At 42.7% G+C, this 19,735-nt stretch overlaps 1 protein-coding gene across 1 annotated transcript in view; it reads right to left on the bottom strand.

Annotated features, from left to right (window-relative positions):
* LOC306788083 (polypeptide N-acetylgalactosaminyltransferase 10-like) overlaps positions 1 to 4,146 on the bottom strand; it is a 61,766-nt gene extending 57,620 nt beyond the window's left edge. The window contains exon 1 of the mRNA XM_079283415.1: positions 3,878 to 4,146. Within this exon, the coding sequence (XP_079139541.1) occupies positions 3,878 to 4,036 (159 nt within the window). The 5' untranslated portion in view covers positions 4,037 to 4,146. The remainder of the gene's footprint in view (positions 1 to 3,877) is intronic.
* Positions 4,147 to 19,735: the final 15,589 nt, after the last annotated feature.

Raw genomic sequence — 19,735 nt, 5'->3', positions numbered from 1 at the left:
TATACGAGGCTGCAACTTGTGATTCTGCCGATTAAAAAGAAAATAGTGCATTCATTCATCCTCCAAATCGGTTTAAGTTCACGTTGTTATGACCAAAGCCAACCAAGCAATGTGGAGTGGTGGTGCACTGGAACAAGGCTCAGGTGATGTTACAATAATCCTGAAGAAAAAAAGAAAGAAATGGAATTCAAGCTAATATCTCCACGCCGTTTCGTGATCACTTGTTACGCGTTTAAGAAAGGGGAAATATGGAGGAAATCAAAACCCTCCATATCCTGTCATAGACATTGATCCTCTCTCAGGTTTAACACCCTGACCGACAAAACTGAGACGGCGTTTTATAAAAACACAACACAGCACTGTGCAGCGTAACAAACTGTACTGAACTCCCTCAGCCGCCATCACTAACCACGTTAAATTGTCTTAATCCCGCTCTCAAAGCCTCTCTAATTGCTCGCGACCTCACAGGATTCATAGAGTCGATGCAATTCACTGAACTGCAGAGAGCCCCCCCCCCCCCCCCGATGTGCCTTGAGGAGAGCTCAGTTTGTTTTTCCTCGTGCACGCGTGAGAAGCAAACCTAAATCCACTCAATTTCACTTTAGTTTCCGTGCACTCTGGAGCTTCCTGTGCAGCCTCGAAGGTTCTCAAATCACTGCCTGCTACTGGCACGAAGCATCCTTCCCTCCTCGCCCACGTGATGTCAATGGAGCAGAGATGAGAGATCTATTCATGTCTTTAATCTTTAATGTTGTCTTCAGACGGGGAGCTGCGGGTCAAGCAGCATCAGAATGTGACTTATTTAGATGACTTCATTGGTCTGGGTTGGCTCCGTTCCTGGGATTCAGTTTATGAAACCGCACAGCAGAAGGAGAAACTACGAATCATTTTGGTCAAATTGCTGCATAATGAACATTAACATTATATAACTATCGACAGGAGGAGTTACAGGTTTTTCCTCCTAATGTGCTGCTGTGAAAATATTCGATTTTCTTATGACTACAATGAAGGCTACGAGGCAAATTACTCCATGAAACGATCTCATTGGGGTCCAATCGTGTCTGAGCACGCTAGCAGCCTAATCAAAGCAAACATGTGTTGTTCCGAAAGGTTTTGAAACAGACAGAAAAAAAGTTAATGAATGAAGCATCATGGCTTTGTTTATTTTCCCTCAAAAGGACAAATGTCAGGCTTTCAGTGTTTTTGTTTTTCCAGGCCTGTGGGAGCCCCGGAGGACAGAGGGTCAAACAAATATCTGATTTGCATTGTGACTGTGGGGTAGGAATACATCACCAGCAGACGGCCTGGGAATTCTAAATCACACTGAAGCACTGGGGGTGTTTATGAAAAAACAACAAAAAAAGTCATAATTTGCCTATCAAGCTGCGGTTCAACAATCTGTATCTTCTGAGGCCGAAATAAGAAGATGGTCTCACTTTTCACCTTGTCCTCAGATGTGCTACATAGATGTCCTTGTTTACTTTGAGCTCTGCTCATTAATAAAACCAGACTGTTGCTGACCGACCTTCTACTGGCTCCAACAGCAGCATAGGCTATAGAGGTGTGTGTGCGAGTGTGAGTTGGGAGTGTACTGTACAGTGTGTCAGAGGGGAAAAGGCACAAGGTCCTGCCGTGATGAATGAACGGTAATCCAGCCTACAGTGTGGCTCATAACTGCAGCCTCCAGTGTACAGAAGCCCGGCCGATTCTCATTTCTCCGTGACACGGCCGTGAATCTCAGCCAACTTTCCTTTCAAGAGCACGCTTTATCTCCTGGACTTTTACCAGAGCTCATTGCATCCAGTTAGCCATGAACATCCACCAACAAGTTTCCACAGAAATACGTTGTCCGATCTCGGTTTTCTGCGTGGCTCTCTCGAGTGGGACCAACCCGCCTTGAACAGTTCAGACCAGGTTGAGCTCAAAAGTTGATGAGTAATCATGTTAAATCATTGCGACGTCAATATTGACCAAAGTGATCGTGGTTATGATTTTGATGAATGCAGGGTTAAGAAAGTAAAGAAATAAATAGAAAGAATGATGATGATGGCTATTGGACAAAGTTGTGTCTCTCACCAAACTGCTCTGGAGGTCACAGCTGATACGCAACGTAGGTGTCCTTTTTATCCCATTCAGCACTTTTCATTTGAAGACATCAAATATCAAAGTTGAGCTGAGAAAGGCGATCCGTGCCGAATACCACGGCGCTATCATTCCCACCATTCGGCCTGCAAATTACCTTCAGCTGCTGATAACGAGCTTTTGTCAACATTTAGAGGCGACGACACCTGTTGACGGAGCTATTTGATACGTTGTTCTGCTTGAATGCCTTCACTCGGTCCTCACTAAATCTCTACAATCCTTCCAGTCGTGCACGTTTGCTGGATTTGGACAAACACCGACACACACACACAGCCACTGAAGGCCTCCTTTCAGCGGAGTCGCCTCATTTGAATGAGAGGAGCTGCTATTGTCTGCTAAATAGGGTCCGGTTTGGTGAAGTTTCTGAATTTTTAAGTGGCTCTAAGTGAAAAGAGCTCACCCAGCTCCAGCTTGTGCCATTAATTCATCTTTTTCTTCTTTTACTTTTGGCTTTGATGATTCACTTCAAGCCACAGCATACATTTTCCTCAACAAAAACGAGAGAGGAAGCTGAACCTTTAAAAACCCAAAGCAGACGAAGTTATTCCAAAATCCTTTCAGACAAATTGATTTCAAACCTCTTTTAAAAAGTGCAACTTAAATCACCTCAACGAAGCAACAGGAAGTGGAAAATATGAATACAACATTAGATATGAATAACTAGTAAATAGAAAACAACATTTATATCGATGAATGAACCTGAAACTAAAACTAAAACTTAGTTGAAGTAGAAGCGTTCTACAAGATGAGCAATAAGATGAAACGCTTCGGCCTTCACTTGAGTCATGATCATTTGTGGTGCAGTAGTTTTTGTTTATGAGGAGTGTTTGAGGATGTTTGATGTGTCGCTAAACGTCTGTGTATTTGTGACTAAATCAGTGGCTTACAGGAGCTCACTGTGTGGGGTTTAAACACGTTTTCTTACTTTGGCGTCACCTGGACTTGTTTTGCAATAACTTCTGTCATTGAAACACGATGAAAGAATCAATTAGTTAATCACATTATCCAAAAATAAAAAGATAATTGTCATAGTTTGCTGATTCCAGAATCTGAAATATGAGGATTTGGTTGTGTTTTGTATCACAATGATTTGAATATTGTTGATTGTTGTCAAACAAAGCAAAACAAGCAATTTGAAGACGTCAACTTCGGCCTTCTGGGAACTTAAGATGATGGGCATTATAAACTCAATAACTCATAAAAAAAAGGTTACAAAACAGATGAATTGTCAATGTAAACAATCATTAGTCATATCATATGTTAAAGATTATTACATGGGGGCACAATTTTGGGATTGGGGGGGGGGGTGGACACACTGCTACCAAATGTGAGCCAGTGTGAATACACAACCACAACAAGACGCCTGTCGACCTATGAACGCACCACCGCCTGCTTCACGTTCGTAGACAACTTCCTGACATCGGCGTTATTGTAACTTTACTGCGACGCCCAGCTCCGTGCTGGCTACGTGGCTCCCTGTAACTAATGACCTGCCATGCTTGCACAGTTACTAAAAAAGACGGTCTATTTTGTAAATCACATCACACACACACACAGTATGGGAATGTAAAGGTTGGTGGTGAATCGTTGAGGCGAGCACAGAAGCACCGCAGCGGCCAAAACTCATTTGAACGATTTTTTTTTTCTGGCCCAAACAGACCAAAAATATAGCGCGTAGCCATGAGAAGACACCGCGGCCACGCCGGGGGCCACCCACGGCCGAGCTCTCCCCTACCTGTATCGGGGGGATGCCGCCCGGGCCGTCCACCGCGTCGGGCGAGTTGTCGAACACTCGGTCCCTGTACAGAGACCACAGCCCGACGTTGGGGAGGAAAATCAGAGCCGCTATGAGCAGCCCGGTGAACTGCAGCAGCCTCTTCTCCTTCCGCCTCATCTCTCTCCGGGAGAAAGAAAGCGCGAGTGAAGAAGCAGCGGCGGTGGGAAAACAAGCGAGTACCCCCCTGAATGCTTCCACGCTTCTTCTTTTTCCCCCCGAGCGGAGAGACAACTTTCACCGTGACTGTGTGGTGGTGGGGGGGGGGGGGACACCGGCGCTGTGACGCTCTAACGGCGGCGAGCTCCGCCGCTAGAGGGAGCGAACCGGCTGCGACCTTCGGCGAGAGCGTGGGCGAAGAGGCGGCGGTTTTAGTTTAAAAATGAGTGAAACGTCTCGTAAACTCTGTCGAGTTCCTCGTGTCATGTGCAATCACAGTAGAGTGAATCAACAGCCAGAGGAAAGTGAATCTAAATCATAAAGTTCGATGACCAGCTGACGACTTGTGCCGCCTTCAAATGCACCTCGGAAATAAGACGAACACTGTTTTCTAAGGGGCATAACCACCTGTAGGCTATAACCGGTAAATAACTGTATTTAAGCGTGATATCATTAAAACCACGTGATTTTGACTTATGAATATATTATAAATACACTGAGGTTATCACAAATAAAAAACAACTCCTGCTGTCAGGTCTTATTTGACCCAAATATTTAATGGCACTGTGTTCAAAGAGTATGCATCAGTGTCACTTTCTCAGGCCATACAAACCACATCACCAGCATTGGGTGGCCAAACTTCCCTAACAGGTGGCATCTCTGCGTGGATGGAGGTGCAATTTGAGGACAAAAACAGGCCAGTTTCCTGTCACATGGGTGAAAGATTATCGAGAAAACAAATCCAAATCAATGGGTGTGTTAAAATAGCAAAAGGCAGATGCTTCAATACATAACTCATGACCAGTGAACAGATTTGTAAAATGACTTTCATTCATGCCTGATAAAGTTTCCCCCTCCATGTTCTTCTCTTTAACCTCCTGCCGTCTTTAAAATCTTCTGCCTGAATTCCTTATGAATCTGTTTGTGCAGTCGATTGCACGAGGGCTCTTTAACATTTTAGCAGCGTTTGTGAACGCACAAAGTCAGATGCTGACTGTGTTGCGTTTGCCGCTCAGCGGGGAATAACCGTGGTGACTCCTGCATGTGGAGATGCCATATTTCTGATCTGTTGAACATTGCAGAGGGGTTGTTGCTTTTGTCACCACACCTGGTTGATTTGTGACGCACATAAAGCCTTTGGATTTTGCAACACTGAACATGCTGCTCAGAAACCACTCAACACCACCTGAATGTTTCAATAAACCAAAATAAAACCACTTAACCTCGCTATATTCGGTAAATATTAACATGCATGAAATTTCAGTGGACAAAAGCCAATTTTCCAAGTGATCCACTGCTAAAATACATCCCTCCAACACGTCCAAAATAGAATCTCAGTGCAATCAAGACGTGTTGGGATTGTTATCAAAACAAAGCTGTTTTACAGCTCACTGAGAAAAGTATTTACTGATCCAGTGAGGTCCAAAACAACAACCATCTGCTCCGTCAGGTTTCTCCTGCTGCCCCTTCCACACAGCAGAGCAGGAGGTGAAGCTCAACTGAGTCTTGCATTGACATCCAAGCAGCCACCGGGTCTATTTTATAAGCACAGAACAAAGCCAACCGGTTGTTGTGGGAATATTTTTGGTTTTAATGACGACCGATGAATTGTTTTTCTTTTAAAATTATGATTTTAAAGATTTTAAAACAACAAAACAGTGGCTTCAGTTATAATTTACACAATTACACACACACACACACACACACACCATTCATCAACTTCTACTTCTATTGCTTTGATGGCTCAACAACCATAAGCATGGTCGGTCCATGTCTGACCTTAAGAAGAGCTTTGGGCTGTGAAGCAAATGTGACATCGTAAGCATACCAACATATGGGTCGGTCGTGTGATGCCGTTGGGTCCTACAGTGGGAAAGACATATTTGTACAGGTGAATCAACTTCCCAGTACAAAACACTCATTTAAATAACTTCCTTCGAGTTATTTTCATTCCTCCGTTCATGTGAATGAGCCTGAAGCCGAGGGCTGGGAGGCGGGGTTAAAGGAAACACAAGTGCTCTTGCTCTATTGGCAGCATGATGCAGAAGATCTGGGTGATTTGATCGAAATTTTACACTCGGAAGTTGAACTTTTTTTGCTCAATGCGCCCCCTGAGTAACTTGATTGAACGGGGACCCTGGATTAGATCCACTTGCAACAGTTTCAATTCAATTGAAGTGAAAGGAGAATAGAACAGGAAGAACCACATTCCCTGGTAATGAAGCAAGAAATAGTCAACATGATCAGTGAGCCTTCTGATTAACTTCTATCACAAACCTGCAAGTGCATTGAAAAGAAAATGACACATCTCAATGTCATTAATATTTCCGCTTTCTGTGGACACACTGGAAACAAATGAGATTTGTAATGTTGGTTTGCTGAAGAAAAACAGGACAGAATTACAAGTGAGTGAAAAAAGGTCTTTTTCACTGTGATGCCCTGATCTGTGCATGGTGATTTTCATTTCTTCCGTGTTTGTTGCGTCAGTGTTATACCTGCAGCCTGCTAGCGTCACACGGCTTGAATGTGTCTGCACGCAACCTGCAGTGTTATGGATTTTTAAAAAGTGCTTGGCAAAAATCAATGCGAGTCGAGACAGAGGAGTGTGTCTGACACAAAATAAATGAAAAGGAGAAAACCTGTTCTTAAATCACACAGCCAGAGACCGTGCGGCCAGAGAAGCCCCAGCACAAATTCTGCCATACATACATACATACATACATACATACATACATACATACATACATACATACATACATACATACATACATACATACATACATACATACATACATACATTAGCTGAAATGTATAATGCAGTTTTGCACAGAACAAGGACAGCATATTTTAGCTCCCATCTCATACACTGGAAGTGCAATTGAAAGGGATCATTTTGTGGCCATAAGAAAAGAAAAAACCCTGTTGCATTATACATACTGTACGGCCACGCGAGTGTTGCTTTAAGATCAACTTGAAGCAATGCGAACTTATCCTTTGAACAACCCGTCAGCTCCCACTTTTCACCGGCGGTGGACTTTCCATCACTTGAAGTACAGAACGTAGAGTGAAGCTCCAGCGACACATTTCCCAAGATGGATTGTGTCCTACAGTGCCTGCTCATCCTTCATGACAAACCGCTCACTGATATCACTCTTCTCTGCTGACCATCGCATAAATCCTGGCATCAGATCATCAGCGATGACACGCAGGCTGAACTCCTTCCATACTTTCCTCAAAACAGGACCGACTGACTCTTTGGACATAAGTGAAGTAATTTCAGTGCTGAGGTGCAATCATCACAGGTGAGCTATTGAGATCACTGCCCCTCGGCACATGGGCGCACATTTTATGCTGCTGATGCAGTGAGTTTAAAAGAAGTGATGCTGCTGTTTATTGCGATTGTGTCCATTAAACTCAGTAATTGGTTTTGCTGCTTGAGTTTTTTTTTCTCCTTCTGTTTGCAGTTGTGTGTGTGTGATTGAACATGTGCACAGTGGCAACAGAGTGTTGAGGTCAGATTTATTTTCTTTAAGTTTATTTGCCTTAAACATTACTAAATCAAACACCAGTAATATAAGTAGTAAGGTAATAGTTACCTATACGGTACCTGAAGTAATTGAACAGTCTTGGAGATCGGCCCAAGTCATTTTCTCTTTGTCATTGCACAATGTGATATCTAGCTATGCTACAACATGTACTAATTCTCATTTTACGTGAGTTTTCGTAGTCGAAAAGTTATTAAAATTCATCAGATAGTCAAATGAAGACGTTCTACTCAATCCCACAAATGTGAACCTCATCATGAGCCCAGAGGAAAAGTCACGGGGGTCGCCAAAGTCATTAGAATACATCCTCTGGGAACCATGAATTCCTCTACCAAATGTTGTGCCAATCCTGTAACATCCCGTTAGCTTCCTCATGTCTGTGTGTTTTCTGTGTGTGTGTCTGTGTGTGTGTGTGCTTCCCCTGATTACACTCATCCTACTCACCTGTCCTGTCCACCCAGCTGCCTTCAATCTCCTAATCACCCCACACACATATACTCTCCTGCTTTCCCTGTTCTGGTTGTCAGATCGTCCTTGTTTGTTCGGTGCCTTCCTCGTGTTTGCTCGGTGTTCCAGAGTTCCCTTCTGATTTGTACCGTTGCCCTTCTTTTGTTTTTGGATATTTTTGCCCGCTCTGTTGGAGTCGCTTTAAGTTTGTTTTTGACCTTTTTTTCCAAGTAAAGATTCCTGAGTTTGAATTTCACCTTGTCTCTTGTGTTTTATCTGCGAGTGAGTCCCGGATCTGCCCCTCGTCCATCCAGCAGATCTACAGATTTTCTATACTTTTTTGCAACAAAAAGTAATTTGGCCTCATCCTCTGTCCACCAATATCTGTACAAGAGTTAATCTCAATCCATCGTTTTGACGTTGAGATATTTTAGTCTGGACCAGAGTTGTGGACCCAACAGATTGGCATTGCTGTCCCTTGAGCCGTGTGGCTAAAAAGATGAATTAAAAACAGATAAATAATAGCTGAGGTCTGGTAAAGGGAATTATCATCTGATGTTAAAAGGATAAAACCTTTTTGTTGTTTTCACATCCTTTTATAATTCTGTTCTCCATTCTCGAAATGTTTTGTATTCGCACTCTACTAGATTATTCATGAAAACATCTTTCCACAAATCAATGACTTTTATTTACCTGACCCCGACTGTACCAGCAGAGCACTGGCTGCTGAAGTGGACTGATGCTTACTAATTGTTGTCATAAGGGACTCAATGCCAGAGTGAACACAGCTAATGGGTTTCAGCACACAAACAGACCGTCATTTGCGGTGGCGGCTGGTCAATAGAGGGCCATGGCCCCACCATGAGCCACACAAAAAAAAAAAAAAAAAAAATGTATAATCATAAATTATACAAATTGTCAATATTTGTGTTTTTGAACTATGGAATGTACCCAGTAATGTGTGTAAAATATGATATCTGCGCAAAATATATGCTTTTCCTGCTCGTCCTCTCCGCCTGTGTGCTCTCTGCTCGTGCTCTCTGTCTGTGTGTAGACACTCTGAGAACGCGCAGCTTGGGGGGCCTGATCGTTTTGGCCCAAAAGAGACGGGTCTATGAAGCAGTTTAGCCAATTGCTGATTCAAGATATAAATGAGTGACATACAATTTAGCCAATCGGCGCCCTCAAATAGATTCAGCTTGGGGCCAGAACGATCAGGCCCCCCTCGCTGCGCGTTCTCGTCAGGAGAAGTCTCTACAGGCGCCCGCGCCAGCGCGAGCACTCCTCCAAGACCCGTTTGAGAGGAGAACTTTGAGGAGCAGTACATGAAGCTTCTGTACTAGCTGTACACCAGACAGGTTTGGCTAGCTGGATGACGTCATGCTAATCATTTATTTAGCTTTTTAAAACAACGGGGACGGATCCAGCACGGACAGTTACAGGAGTGAGGGATGAGGAGGTAAGGAAACATGAGAACACCAGGGTAGGGAGTGAGGGATGAGGAGGTAAGGAAACATGAGAACACCAGGACACACATAGAACTCTGTCAAGCTACATATTAGACAAAGTGAACATCTTTTCTTCTACACAGTTGTCCTCAGTCTCATCTGCTTAACTTGGTCATGGAGGCATCAACATGTAATAGAGATGTTAAATTAACAGTGAAAACTCATCATAGCTTAATTTAACATCAGTATTCATAATTACACTTCATGTTTACTTCTCCTGATCTTTACCTCTTATAACAAGGTCCATAGGGGCATCTCAACAAATGAACATGTTATATTATATTATATAAGTGTTATTTACTGATTGTTTTCGTGTTGGAATACATGTTAAATATTTAACTGCCAAGTAATAATGCGTGTTTGATACTTACATTTTTTTTTGCATTAAATCATACTGGGATGTTTGCTGAAATTGATAGGATGGCCCTACCTAGAACATTTTCCACCAGCCGCCATTAGTCTGCCAACAGGGGAATACAGGCATGCTTACAGGACGCTTTGCCTTGATGCTCAGCAAATTACCTTGATTTCTTTCCGAGCCCTTTCAAATCCACACTGAGCCGGTGACACGATCAGGAGTTTTAAAGCGAAGGGATGCTCGATCAACGTAAATCCCCACCACATTCAGAGGTTGCAGGGTTCATCCATAATTCATGGGGGAAGACGTCGAACGGATTGAATTCGTCACAACTCAGACTGGTACAGACGAGGAGAACGAGGGAGGAATGTTCTCTCTTTCTTTGAGTCCTGAGCAGGAATAGAGAGAGCGGGAGTAGCACAGAGAGCAAATGCAACACATCAGAGTTCACATCCTCTCTGGTATGGCAGCTAATATTTGCCCTAAATGACCCTTTACTTATCTGGATGTCAAAATATCAGTGTCGGCCAAGACCGTCAATCGGCTTGTTTGTGATACCAAGATTAGGGCGGGTCCATTAGAATTTAGTGAGACGATGAATTCGAAAGTTTCAGAAAGAGAAAAAAACTAGAACATTCATATTATTTCACCAGGCGTAAAAATATATTGCTTGAAGATCTCTAAGGTGGTTTTAGAATCGGGGGATCATGGTTAGTTAAATGACACAAAGAAAACTTCTTCCAAAAACAGAACCTCCAAAATCTTTGAAGCTCTAAATACCAGGGCCCAGACACGTACATGAAGTAAACAACATGCAATTGCAACTCAGTGCTGCTGTGCATACAGGCTTGGAGCGGTTTGGGTTTTGGTTGTTATTTAGTTCAATGATTAACTATATTCTGGGACTCTCCTGTCGTTTTGGAGATGGTTGCTCTTAGTCAGTTTCTGTATGTGGTTCTTGGTTTTGTGTAACTGAAAACAAGCAAGGTGAAAAATAATTTTTCGGCTTTAGCAGCATTCAGCTATTGTGTAATACATTTTTTTTTACAGCCTAAAACATTAGTTCATGATCCCATCACTCTCCTACAACAAGGAAGCAACATTTTACTGTATAGCGTGCCGAGGTGTAAATGTGTCAAAACACTCAAATATCATTGAAATCCAAAGAAAGTTATTTGTTCAGTTAGTTGCAAAGAATGCCTGCGGCCTTCAGCCGGGCATTGTAAACCTCCCACATGCTCGGCCACCTGTCCATTAAGCCCATATAATCTGCTCGATATTGATGCAATAAAAAGGCCACAGTAGAAGTGCCTGATTAGATTGGAACATCTGCTCCATATGGCCGGTTTAGCATGTACACTGTCCCACAGTCACAATGTAGCGCGGCAGTTGCCATCGATGGTGGCAGTTCAGATTTACTGGTGGCATCTGGACTACCTGTTATTGGCTGGCTCGCGTCACTGTTATCTGCGTGTGGGCGTTCATGAGCTGGACAACTCTGGAGTGATTACGTTGAATTTATCGACTGGGCAACAGAAATGAATCCTTCCAATTTTCATCACATTGCGTTCAATTGATTTATTGACCAGAGGCTGCAGTTTACTCAAACATAAATTCTGACATCGAAAAACACAGAAACATCTCTGGACTGGTTTATCAGGTTTCCAAGAAGCGGATGGGCAGATCGGACCTCATGCAAGATCTTTACTTTCTCTTATTTTTTTGTAATCCAGCAAACGCTCCTAACTTCAGATAACTGTGTAAATGATCAGCCTCAACATGATGAATGGCACCTGTGTGTGTGTGTGTGTGTAAATGAGCGTGCTTTCATAATGCATTTTGCTGATCATAAATCAGCAACATTAATGTCCCAATAATACCACATCAGGCTATACGTCCGGAACTGATGTCCTGCTTTCAGAGCTCCATAAAGGAAAGTCCATTATTTTTTTAACTGAGTCAGCAGCATAATTAAGGGACCTGCTAACACAGGGGAATTTTGGGGAAAGAATAACAAGAGCTGTTAATGCCGTGTCACCACAGGGTGGGACTCTCACTGAAATTAAGAAGAAATGGTTCCACACGGGAGGGAGTCAAATAATTTAAAGTGGTATTGCAGTTTGAGATCTTCATATCGACATTGTGTTGTAGCATCATTAGCCAAATAAAATGAATGGCGATATTGTTAGGCTATAAATTTGAATTAAATTAGCCGCTGCAATTTATATTGGGTTTTCAAACTAAAAATTGCTTCAGAGTAATGAATTGTCCATTCCCTTCCTACCATCGCTACCAGCCTGCCCCCTGATAGGACAAGGTCGGGTCTCGGGGCCTAGGTTTCAAACCCTATTTAAACAATTCTGTTTATTTGTGTTTTCTCTTTTTTTTTAAATATATTTAAGATATAAGATTTTATCTTATAAAATCCTATTATGGACAGCTCTAACCTTAACCGGTTTAAGAATTCTCAGAAATAAATCTAATAATTAATTTAAAAACAATAAATAGGTTCCCTAACCCTATTGTGGGGAGCTCTAAAACCTAACCTTCATCTTAAACCGTTTTATAAATCTTATAAATTAATTCAAAACAATAAAGTAATATTGTGGTGAGGGTTTACAGGAACCTGACAACCTGGGTTCACTTTCAGATCCTTGCCAAGATGTTTTGTGCTGTTAGAATTTAAACTTCCAAGCAAATGATTTTCAGCAATATTTGAACTGTAAGCTCATTGTGATATGAATTATGCAACCGCACACTTACAGTACACACAGCTCAGGGTCCTCCAGGAGGAGCTGGCGGACGCGACATCTGAGAAGGATGTCACGGGAGACTCCGCTCAGCCTGTGAGATGAAGTGTCGTGTGAAAGTGTCGAGTGTAATGAACCACAGAGGTCAGGGCGATGGGCCTGTAGTCACTAAGTCCTGTGATCCTTGTTTTTAAGGATGGAATATTGATGGGTGGATGGAAGAGAACAAGTTGCTGAATTTTGACCTTGTTTTTTTAAAATCTTTTCCTCTTAGACATTTAGACGTTTTATTTATTCTTCATCAATACTTTTCCTGAGCTTAACGCAGGACATTCTACAACTACTATTGTTACTTCAGCAATAGACATAAAGATGCCATCACAAAAAATGTAAAATACACTGCATATGTCCAACATTTCTTTTACTGATCTGTTATGATTGAAATGTATTAAATATAATCTGCCAAATACACACGTTGACTTTTTTTCCAAATGTGTAACATTTTATGTCTCACTTAAATACCTGAAAAAAGAAGTCTCGTGACGTCTCAACTGAACCGTCGACTGAATGTGCTGTTAAAATAGGCTGGTGGAGTTCATTTTCTGTTGGTTCATCACGACGAGTGTGTGACCCCAAGTGTTGAAGAGCTTGAAGAAAACAGTTTCTGTGAAAAAAAACAGAATGTAAATGTGTTTCAAGACGGGGGGAAACAAAGCTTTTACTACAGTGTGCATCATTGTGAACACACAACAGTATCGGTTTTCAGTCTCCTGAGCTGTGCTCGTATTACAAAGAGAAACCAGCGAGTAATGCTTCAAAACAGAAAATATTAATGCCCTTGAGTCAGACTGGGAAATATTATATCAATGGCTGTATGTAAATAGGATGCGCAGGCACTTCAATAAATACAGGAATACAAATTGATCTTAAATGAAATGCAAACACAGTCAGTTGCTGTTCCCTGTCAGTGGCTGAGTAACAGCCTGCGCACTCGGTGCACTTTAGCTCTCTGGTGACATTTTAATGCACCGCATTTTGAGCTGCGAAGGGCTCGGCGGCGTTCGGGCAGTTTCCAGACTTCATATCGACGCTTGCTGCTTTTGTATTTTATATATAAATCAATATAGAGCCAGTGTTTCTCCCGGAATGATAAAACCCTGCGGAGACGACGGTGAGGGCATGACTGATTCCTGTTGAATCCCTGCAACTCAAGCTGCAGCCAAATGCATTTAGACTCACTGTAGTCATTCAATGTACAGTAAGTTATATAAACCCACTCATGGATTCTAGTTATGCTCAGTCCACTGTGTAGTTTGGAATAACAATCTTTCTGTCAGCTTTTGTTTTGCTTAACACAACTGTGGATAAATGACTTCTTATTGTTTCATTTATTTGAACAGCCATGTATTATTTGGTAACGTTCAGCAGCTACATTAGGGCATCAGATGTCTTATAGGGCCATCAGTGAATGGGTGGATGATATGTGAAAATGGACCTATTAATAACCAAATGGCAATGAGAGTACGATGACCGGCCGGTCTCACAGCTCCAAAAACGATGGCGCACATTCCCAAATAGGCCTTATTTGGATAAACTGATCACATATTGGGAACCTAATTGGTTACTTACTCGCTTGAAAAAATACAAAAAATGTTTTTGTGACAAGGACGATAAAGCAGGCGACACTAAGCAAAGCAATCAAACTTCCACTGTTAAACGCAAGTAAGAACACAAAATGACACAATGGAGAAGCGCCCTCGTTCAGGCAAATAACTCCAATTTGAACGTTTTTCTGACTTCATTCTTTGTCTTTTTTTTCCCAAAAGAAAATCACTAAGTATCATCAGAATGTTTTTTTATTACTGCTGTTATATTGTCTGTGCATGTTTGACAACTTATCTGTTCCTTCTGTACAGACGCGGGCACAAAAACACGTCAAGGACGTGGGCCCTGTTGGCAGACAGTGAGCGGGTGAGGCCGAGATGCTGGAGTGGCGTGTCCTTATCTTCTCGTCTGTGAAGTTGTCATGTTGATCGATAGAATCCTGCCACGGTCGCGACCTCTGAGAGCCAATTAGCGCTGCTCTCTCTCTCTCTGCCTTCCCTCAGTCCCTTCAATCTTTCACTAAAGATCAAACTGCACAATTCACAGGTGATGTATTTTAATCTGGCTCCTGTCAGGAAGCTTAAGATATTTAATAATAATTTAAAGGATTATATGTGATACTCAGATCTGTCAGGGCCCCACCAGTGGGTTAGCTTAGCAGCTAAGCTAAAGCAGTTTGTTAAAGGATACATTTTCACGTAGTTTTCCAAGTCAGTCACCAAAGTCTCTCAACCTGCTCAACAAGTCGTTCATGGGAGGTGATATTTTCTCATTTGCATAATTGTGGGCTACACAACTTCATTTTTGTTCCATATTGTTTGAGACTATTTCTTTATCACATTGAAAATCATGGATGAGTATTCTTTAATCGAATCATTGTTGTTCCCATTGTGGATCAGACTATATTTAGATTTCTGAAGAGACGCTTATTGCTTAGAGTTTCTCCTCTCAGCAATAATACATGTTTGATATTTATTAAATTCATTTCCTGAATGAAACTGATTATTGTTCCTGCTGGGTGTCTGTACTTTAAGGGGTTGGCTGAAATAACCCACCAAGTGTTGATACCTCTCCATAACCAACACTTAGTATGCATAACAAATGCACTTATTTGAAGACGAACAAAGGTAGCCAACCTAAGAACTAAATCGAGGTTGGAGGTTTATTTTGAAAAGACACTGCATGTAATGAGCATAACCTGACAAGCCGCCCCTGAAGCATCCAATAGGTTCCTAGAGCCTCGTAGTTTGAAGCGTAGGTTTTATCAGACCCTAAAAAAAGAGTCGGGAACCAGTTTCACCAAACCACTTTGCTGCTACTACCTAGAGACGGATCACTAATGATTGAGAAAGCTGCAGATCAATTTGTGAGTGCAATGCTGGACAGGTACTCACATGCTCATAAAAAGGTAGATGTGCCATTTGTTTAAATTATACCTTTAATGTGTCGAAACTAAAGTGGCAGGAAATTATAGTTTTAATGTTGCAAATTTGCTGAAACAGCCTCCAGATCTTAAGAGTGAAAGCTTGGCTTCTCCATTAAATAACTGAATTAAAGCAACAGTGAGTGTACAAAGCCTTTCTGTCTCAAAGTAATGATACAAAAAATGAAAAATAAGGCAAATAAAGGGCATTTTAATTCACATTTCCATACAAATAAATGCATTTCCCATTCGATCAATATATCTTAATGCAAACATCTGTAAAAACATTGTGTGTGATAAAGTGCATGACCCTCAATGGTAATAATGTAACAAATGTTATGTCAAGCTTATATTAAAAGCCATCTTGTTTTCCTTTTAACAAACTCGTCTGTCATTTAATTATCTGTCTCTGTATTACAGGCCGGCTGCTTTCCATTATTCCAGACACGATCGTCGTCTTAAATAAGTTCTCCGGGACTGTTTGCTGCCAACAGCTTTCTAATTTCCTTCCCTTGTCACTCAGAGTTGTAGGTTTTTATATTACTTTAATCGTCTCCCTCACTGATGCCGCTAAAACACACTTCCTCTAAATGTTGATCCCATAATCATTTCCCTTGGCATCCTGCAAGCTCTGATAGTCCGCAGCTATCCGTGATGTGTTCATAGCCGGAGCGATATTGCTTTTGCAGCGTGGCCCATTTCCCTGAGTCCCATGAGATGTCATATAATGCTCAACTTGTCACACCAGCTCGGAGAGCGGGAGAAGGACCGTCGGTATATTAAGGCACGGCATTATATTCAAGACTGTTTTGGGGCCTGGGCGTGTCCTAGAGGATATAAACTCCGAAGTGCAAAAGGGATTTAGATTTGACTTCCCTTTCAAGCCTGACAGAGAGAGAACCAAAGACTAATTTATCCCCTCTGCCGTGAGAATTTCTCATTTGCAAGTGAAATATGATGTCTGCAGCCCGATAAGAACTTTACATATTTGCTGATGGTGGCAATGCTGCTCCGTCAGTCCAAAGCTTTGGTCCTCAAGACATCTTGACAACCAGTCACCAGCGGATGAGTCCTATTCATTTCGGTGAACCCCTGACCTTTTATCTAGCGCCCACAACAATGGGTCCGAATCCCCCCGAAACCTCACTTCAGTCCTCCGCATATTATCGTAAAAAACAAATGAATGGCTTTCCGTGGACATTTATGGTCCTCAGAGAGATTATTTTAGAGTAATTGCACCCATTTTAACAATCATGCATGCTCTGCCAGATTGCGGGTGGTGGTGCTTTTTCAAATCTTCTGTGGCCCACTGGATGTTACTTACATCACAATCACAGCACAAACACTCCCATTAAGCTTTTCAGCTGAGTGCAATTATCCAAGTGGAAAAGTATGAATGTTGTTTTTGCACCAAGAACACAGTAGGCCGAACAATGGTGAAGAGGTAAAGACAATGTACAGGCGGTGAGCTGTACAGTTCCTGACCGCCGAGATGCAGAGGCCTTCCTGAAGATATCAGGCAAGTCATATTTGGGGTTTTATATCCCAGTTTGTCAATGTAAGTGCGCTTCAGTTACAACCATCTCTCTGAAGATGCTAATGATTTCACTTTGGTGCTGATCTCTGCGAAACATCCTGTTTTTGCCCGGGAGCACGATCAACAGTCACAACTTCTCAAAGCCCAAGGTGGTCTATAAATAGCTTCTTTTCCTTGTTTGACTTTAATTAAAAATGAATTATCAAATATAGATTAGGCCCAGTTGGACATATTGGCTCTGATAACACGATTGCAGGCTCGCTCGGGACAATCCTTCCCAAGAATAGAAGAACAGTTGAACAGAAGAAAACCCATTTAGTTGACCTCCCAGGACAAACATGGTAAATTTGAAAGCAGGAATAGCTGTGGGGTTTGGTATGAACACTTCTCTACCGACTAACATCAATATCTAAACTGCCTCACAATCAGCAGCAAGTGACGGCGCTGCCGAGAGGAAGCTGCAAGAAACAACGTTAGATCTTTTCCCTTCCTCGTCTCTTTGGTGTAAAGCGGCGCGGAGCGGCCGGGTTTGTAAACCTGAGCACGCTGTGTGCAGTTTACTGACGCGACTGCAGGATTTCCAGGCATTTTGGTTCAAGATTTACTCGAGAAAAAAAGAAAAAGAAAAAGAAATGTCTCAGTGCCGCTGAGACTTTAAAGGGGAGTCTCCAGCTGGACTGTGTTGTGTGTGTGTGTGTGTGTGGGGGGGGGGCCCCGGTAGCCAGGTGACTCATCTGACTCTTGTTATCTTCGTCTCTGGTCAGTGAGCGATGATATCAGCTCAGTCAGAGACAGAGCCGACCGCCTACCAGCCCTCACTACACAAACACACAGGCTGCACAACCGGATGTCAAGAGAATCCAGACAACGCCTCGCCGTGCGCATACAAATAAATAAAAACACCTTTCGATTCTCCATCACAGGAGAATCATCTTTAATGAGACCAGAGGTGAGAACTCAACTACGGGTTTTACATATCGTACACTGTTATGCTGCGGTCACACCGGTCGCGTTTATTTTTTGACGCGCGTAGAGATTACATACAAAGTCTATGCACAGACGCGATGAGACTGGCGCGGCGCGGTGGACGCTGCAAAATCGCCAACGCGCGAGTTGAGATTTTGCAACTTTTCAGCGAAATAATCACGTGGCGCTGTGGCGCGATAGCCTATCAGCGTTGAGTTGCTCCCCGTCATCTTAACCGTCAACTTAACTGACGTCTGACCATTTGATAGGTCTGACCATTTGATAGTGACGCGGGTGGGGTTTACATTGGAGTTAGCTGAAAGCGCGGCAAGTTTGGAGTGAGGCCGAATTGTTCAGTCACATACTTGGGCGCAGACGTCCAGGTCACCTTAAGAGGAATAGCAGCCGCCCACTGGCGTCTGCAGATGTTGAAATCCTCTCGGCACCCACAGTCCACCCACACAGGTGTCTTCACTTATAATCCCAGATGAAACCATTGCAACCAGGACTGTGTGGGCGTGTACAGACAGGGATTGACTGAATGCTTTTGGGGGGTTGGGGAGGTTCTAAACCATGAAGAGACGATAGTAATATAGTGTATGATAGTCTTTCAACCTGACCAGCCGATATCATGTCATGTTGCATCAGAGGGGAATTCAGTTTGGCAGGCAAAAAAAAAAGTCTTCCTGAAAAACAACAGGACCAATTTAGGACTTTCTTCCGTAAGCAGAGCACCGTTAATACTCCATTTCAAACTCACCGGACGGACCACACGTCCCTGACTCTCTCCTCCACGTAAATCAAGGTGAAAAAAAGTGCATTTGAAGTCTTCACACAGAGAGACTGAATGAGGCGTCGTTGGGATTCTCGTGCTGTGGCCAGTGTGTGTGTGTGTTGTGGCAGGGATATAAAGAGCAGGACGGGTCTCGAAGGGGTTGCACATCGATTCCCCTTCTGCCAGAACTGCAGCACTGTAGAGAAATGACAACAACATTCATCATCTCACTGGCCGTACAGACAGGGCAGGACCACAATACAAAGTGGGAGGGCGAGAGCTCTGTGTGTCCGAGTATGTTTGCTGTGAAGGGTGGTCTAACGTGCTGAGAGTATAAAGGGCATATAGACATGACAATGTCGATACATCCTCATAGATCCGATGTCTATATTGTCCGTACAGACAAACTGGAAGAGTAGATCACACTGCAAGAACTTCCTTCGGACTTTTCTTTCCAACCCCGCCTCCTACATTACGTTCCCATGCAACTATAACTGTACTCTCAATTACATTTCGAGGCAACCGTATTATCTCCCAGATTACGTTTGCAGTTTAATACAAACACATCATGGTTTGGCTTGAAATGGCTACAAAATGGAAACATATCTTAAGTAAAATGCAACAAAAGTAGTTGGTTCAAACAGAAGATGGGCAGCAGCCTCCCTGGTAGAAGCCCTGTTCTTTGACCCATCCACCCCCTGACCCCCTCCGGACCTGGACTCATTTGAAACTTATTTGTGATACTG

Source organism: Melanostigma gelatinosum (assembly GCF_949748355.1).
Source record: "Melanostigma gelatinosum genome assembly, chromosome: 14".
Taxonomy (NCBI): Eukaryota; Metazoa; Chordata; class Actinopteri; order Perciformes; family Zoarcidae; genus Melanostigma; species Melanostigma gelatinosum.
Note: the sequence above shows the minus strand (reverse complement) of the source record. Positions and strands in the feature narration are given on the sequence as shown.